This window comes from Desmodus rotundus, chromosome 1, assembly GCF_022682495.2.
Source record: "Desmodus rotundus isolate HL8 chromosome 1, HLdesRot8A.1, whole genome shotgun sequence".
Taxonomy (NCBI): Eukaryota; Metazoa; Chordata; class Mammalia; order Chiroptera; family Phyllostomidae; genus Desmodus; species Desmodus rotundus.
Genome location: NC_071387.1, coordinates 173,779,606 through 173,785,126, shown reverse-complemented (window position 1 = coordinate 173,785,126; position 5,521 = coordinate 173,779,606). Strand labels below are relative to the sequence as shown.

At 50.2% G+C, this 5,521-nt stretch overlaps 1 protein-coding gene across 1 annotated transcript; it reads right to left on the bottom strand.

The window, feature by feature from the left end:
- Nucleotides 1-3,618: 3,618 nt before the first annotated feature.
- HTR1A (5-hydroxytryptamine receptor 1A) lies at nt 3,619-5,298 on the bottom strand. Its single transcript, XM_024578578.2, has one exon. The coding sequence runs from the start codon at nt 4,893-4,895 to the stop codon at nt 3,627-3,629; it is 1,269 nt and encodes a 422-aa protein (XP_024434346.2). The 5' UTR covers nt 4,896-5,298; the 3' UTR covers nt 3,619-3,626.
- Between the last annotated feature and the right edge of the window lie 223 nt (nt 5,299-5,521).

The following is a 5,521-nucleotide window of genomic DNA, read 5'->3' as shown; positions in this document are numbered from 1 at the left end:
CTTTTGCTCAAATAATACTTCTTTTACAGCCTATACCATTGTTGTGGTTAACAATATGTAATACACACATACCTGAACTAGGCATGTAGCTTCATATGCTGTCTTCTATGGTCATTAATATCCCTAACCTTTGTTTTTCCCCTTGGGGTTTACCTGAGTTCACTTTGACTTGCAACCATCAATCTGATACCAGAAAACAGTGTGATTAGCAAATGTAACATAGGAAACAAGAGGCATTATTGATGATTCCAGTGGGAAAAAGAGAGAGCCAGAATAAGAATTAATTTTCACACAGGAATAGATCTTACATATGGAGCTCCACTATCCAATGAGACCCACCCAGAAAGGAAAATGCCCTCTACCTTTGAGTGACAAACCCCAAACAGTTGCTTCTTTTGAATCTGAGGGAGGCCATTTCCTTCTAGGTGGTCATTGTGGGGAAGACAAAGGAAGGGCCTCAGCTCTGTCCACTACTTTGAAAAGGCAGGAGGGGCCCCTGTTGCTTTCACCAGAGGCTGCATTTCTCTTTTGCATGTGTCCTGCTTCATTCATTTTAATTAGACAGGTGCCTAAACCTTACCTGTAGGTGTCAGTGAGGGCTAATGCTTGGTTTCGTGGCTCACCAATGAGATATGAACTCCTCTTGCCAGAGACAGGATTTCTTTAAAAACAGAAGTAACTCATCTAGAATGAGTTTCAGTGCTAAAAACCAAATGTATTTGTCTAAGTATCAGATCCCTGATCTGTATAGCAGGATCTTATACTGATAACTGTATTCTTTGACTTCTGTTTTTTTAATTTGTATTTATTGATTTGAGAGAGAGAGAGATTGATTTGTTGTTCCACATATTTATACATCCAATGGTTGCTTCCTGACTGAACCTGCAACCTTGGCCTATTAGGACAACAGTCTAACCAACTGAGCTACCCAGCCAGGGCCTTTGACTTCAATTGTAAAATTATATAAATAAATACAAGTAGACATTGATTCTGATTAAAATAAAGATGCATGTGTTACTGATACCAGTTTATTGTAGCATTACCATTATTAAAGTCCTTTATTGTCACAGGGAAGAGTGAAAGCCAATTTTGATGCATATATACTTTACCTTAATATAAATATTTCAAAAAAGCATCAGACAGGGTCTTTTACCTGCTATGCAGCTCTTTTGCACATATTCCAAATTTCTCTATCACCTTGGCAATTACAGTCCAAATGGATGCTCCTTCCCCGTTCTTGTATAAATCCTCCAGAACAGGAAGAACAAATGTCCGAAACCTATTGCCATACAGTTCTGTGAAAGATACAGATAACTAGAAGTCTCAAAACTTCAAATGTAATACTTGCTGGCCAAGGTATAATTTGCATGAGTAAATTTTGGACTTCAATTATTTCAAATATATTATAGAATTTGTTCTAAAGATTTGGGAAGACACATAAAGTGTTTTCATATAGCTCTACTTAAATTATTGTTAGAAAAAGAATTGAATTTTCAAATGAATAATTGTCGGACAGGAGAAGTCGACTTTATTTTCGCCACCATAGCCCCCTCTGAGCATTACACATGCATAGATAGACCATCCACTGAGTTCCTAGAGTTCTTACACTTTTTCTGTTTTAACTGGATAACATGCCTACTCTCGGTTTAGGTTTGAGGAAAAGATACCAAGTGCAGGCTTTGTTCAGTTTAACAAACAATAAAATGGCGTCAAGTGACAGAGCCATCTGTCTTTTCACCTTCTTAATTTTAAACACAACTTAACTTTTCATTGGTAATTTTTGCAACAGGGCTCTCAAAGCAGCAATGCGAACATTCAAAAGGTATAGTTGAAAGAAGAGGGGAGTAAGACTAGATAATTGTGAAATTGCTGGAAAACGAGACTGTTACTCATCAGAAAAGTAGACGCTAGATCTCACTATAACAAACTTCTTGATCCCAGTCAGGTCACGTGGAAGGACATTTACATTCTAACGGAGCACCGAAATACCTTTCCTCTGGGGGCAGTAAAGATTATAACCGATTTCCCAGCAGGAGTGGCAAGGCTGAAAGAATAATTTCTGGGGGTAGGGGATAGGGAGAAAGCTTGGAGTGATCCACAGATTCAAAGAGCAAGAAGCCGGCTTTCTGTAGAGTTTTGGCGAAAAACAGTCAGGCCAGGGAGCAAATGTTAACCCTGCACAAGCCTCTCAGGACTCCCCAGGGAAGAGCACCCCTGGCTAGGCCTTTATGGCCTCGATAGTTGAGGTAACCGCCTCTGAGAGCGCAGATGGTGCTAAACCTATCGGGACCCGTGGGATTGAAAGCCTAGAATTCCTTGATGGAAACGAAGGTCCTGGTAACTATGAGTCCTGGACGTCCTGCAGAACAAATCCTGTGTACTGTTGGGAAGCGCTACACAGAGCTATTCCCCTATCTGAAAAGGTCGAGGAGGTGAATTAGGAGCAGCGTGTGCATCCATTGGATAATATTACCCTTTTAGTACCAGCTGGAGCCCCGGCCCACACACTGAGGCGCCCTCCCTCTTCGATACCGACCACGACACTCCTTGGGCCTCCCGGGTTTTCTGGTCCCCACAGCCCCGTGGGACCCGGCGCGGGAGGAAATGGCAAACCCGGACTGTGGCCCAGCGGCGCTTCAGCGCGTCCGAGAAGTAGGCCGGGGAACGGTCCTGTCTGGGTCAGTCCGGGGCGCGCAGCTTTGGCGCCAGGTTGCCGGAGCCCCGCGTCCCCAGAGCGCACCCAGCGGTCAGCGGGCGCCCCAGGCGGTTGGTCAGTTGCGAAGCCAGCACGTGCAGACCCTCCGGCACCCAGACAGAAATCCACTCCCCCAGCCCAATGAATGTCAATTTCTTTGGTGACGCCAAACTAGAGCGGATAATCGTTCCGCACTCTCCCGCTGGCCGAGCCTGGTACGTACAAGTCCACTCTAAGACACAGCTTCTGGCCACTTGTTTTGAATCCAAGAAAATAACGCATGGGCCGTGCTCGGGAGGTCAAGGTGGGGATTGCCGGGGACATCACAGCCGCGGGGAAAAGCAGACCCGCCTTTCCCGAGCAGGGACTCGTGAGTGCTTAAAGGGAAACTGGGAAAGGAAAGAAAGGATGGCACCGAAAAAGAAAGTGAACGATTTCAGGACAAGAGAGCCGGGAATGGGGGCAGGGGTTGGAACGGAGCAAAGTCCTGAATTTTAAATCCAAATTCTAGCAGTGGAGCGAGCAGGTGGGAGCCGTTAGTGGGCACGGCGGCAGAGCGTACAGTTTATTTTTCTGTGTGGCTGTTTTGACCTGTACGGCTGAGCCTTACACTTCCGCCGCGAAAATTTAGGGAGCATAAAAGGGAGGAGGCAATTGTTGGGACAAAACTAATTCTGAAGCCAAAGTCAGAGCCAAGGTCGCGTCTTAGGGACCCGGGAAATTTCCCGTGTCCCCTGCTCTGCCGCTGGTGCCCGCCTCTTGGCATAGAGCGCCCTCCCTCCGAGCAAAGAGGAAAAGAAGTCTGGAAGCTGCGGCTAGAGCAGCTGAGAAAGTCGGAGTCAAAGTAGCAAGGTATCATATAGGTTGATTCCAGAGGGCCGCGGGAGGCTAGGTGGGTGAGGCGGGCGGTTCCCAGACTGCTTCTCCACCATCATTGGCGGCAGAACTTGCACTTGATGATTTTCTTAAAGGCAGTTTGGAAGTCCTTGTTGAAGTAGGCGTAAATGACAGGGTTGAGCAGAGAGTTGGAGTAGCCCAGCCAGTTGATTATGGCGCCCAGCAGGGTGGGCATGTGGCAGCTGTTCTCGCAGAAGGGCAGGACCAGGGCCACGATGAAGAAAGGCAGCCAGCAGAGGATGAAGGTGCCCATAATGATGCCCAGAGTCTTCACTGTCTTCCTCTCGCGAGCCAGGGCCATTTTGCGCTTGGCCTCAGCGTTGCGCTCATTTTTCTTCTCGAAGGAGGCCGGGGCACATGTGACAGCACCCACCTCGCTGGGCAGCGGCAGGTGCTCTTTGGAGTTGCCCATCCGGTGCACTTCGATCACCTCCAGGGCTGTGCCGTCGTCACCCCGTCTCACCGCTCCATTGGTGCACTGAATACCCCCTGCCCTATTGCCCAAGCACTGCCTCCATTCTCTGCTCTCGGGCTCTCCATTTACGCTCTTCTTGGGCTGAGGGGCCAGTGACGCCCCAAGGGGAGCGTCCGCTCTCTTCTTCTCCACCCTCTTGACTGTCTTTCGGATGCGGAAGCGCGCGGCTCGGAAGATGCGCCCGTAGAGAACTAGCATGAGAAGCAGCGGGATGTAGAAAGCGCCAAAGGTGGAGTAGATAGTGTAGCCATGGTCCTTGCTGATGGTGCATGCGTCGGGGTCTGAGCGGTCTTCCGGGGTCCGCCAGCCTAGCATGGGTGGGATGGAGATGAGGAAGCCAATGAGCCAAGTGAGTGAGATGAGCGCAGCGGCGCGCCGGGGTGTCCTCTTGTTCACGTAGTCGATGGGGTCTGTGATGGCCCAGTACCTGTCCAGCGCGATGGCACACAGGTGCAGGATGGACGAGGTGCAGCACAACACGTCGAGGGCAATGAACAGGTCACAGGTGACCTGTCCCAGCGTCCACTTGTTGAGCACCTGGTACAATGCGGCCATGGGCAGCACCAGCACCGACACCATAAGGTCTGTGACCGCCAGCGAGCCGATGAGATAGTTAGCCACATTCTGCAGGGAGCGCTCCAGGGCAATGGCGGCCACCACGCACGCATTGCCCAGCACAGCGCATAAGATAAGCGTGCCCAGCAGCAGAGAGGTGACCACTTGATAGCCAAAGGTCACGTCGGAGTTGCCAGTAGCGTTGCCGTTTGGCCCGAAGGGACCTTCGGAGGACGTGGTGTTGTTGCCCTGCACGGGGCTAAGCACATCCATGCCTGCGCGCTGGGCAGGGGAGGGGGAGGGGAGAAAGAGCTGCACAAAGATCCCCTCGCCCCTCCCCCTGAGGTCTGCCGACCCTCTCTCCAGGGAGTTTCAGCGGGAGGGGATGCAGGGACTCAAGCAGGAAGTTCTTACTGCTCAGGCGAAGGCAACTCCGAGGAGCAGCTTCTAGGTGCTCCGTGGGCTCCCTTGGTCCAGCGCATTCAGGAACTCTAGCTGAGAAACGAGTTGGCCGGAGAACAGCTCCAGGATCTCTGGGTAACAGAGAGATGGCTGGAACGTCTGTCTCTCGCTGTTCATTTTTCCTTGTCGCTGCCCAACTGGCTGCCGGAACCGGAGTCTCCTTACTAGCAAAGAGTCTGCGATCCTAAAAGTATCTGGAATATTGAAACTCCATCCTCCATGATCATTCTGGGACCCTCCTCTCCCTGCTTTTCTCCATCCGTCTCTCCCACTCTCTTCTCTCTCTTTTCCTTCTCTTAAGCCTCCTCCTTCCACTTCCCTTCTCCCCACTAGCCTTCCCTTTCAGTCTCCCTCTCCCTTCTCACACCCTTTCTTTATTCCTCTGTGTCGCTCAGACAGCTAGTCTCCCTCCCTCCCACGCTAACCCTGCCCTCCTA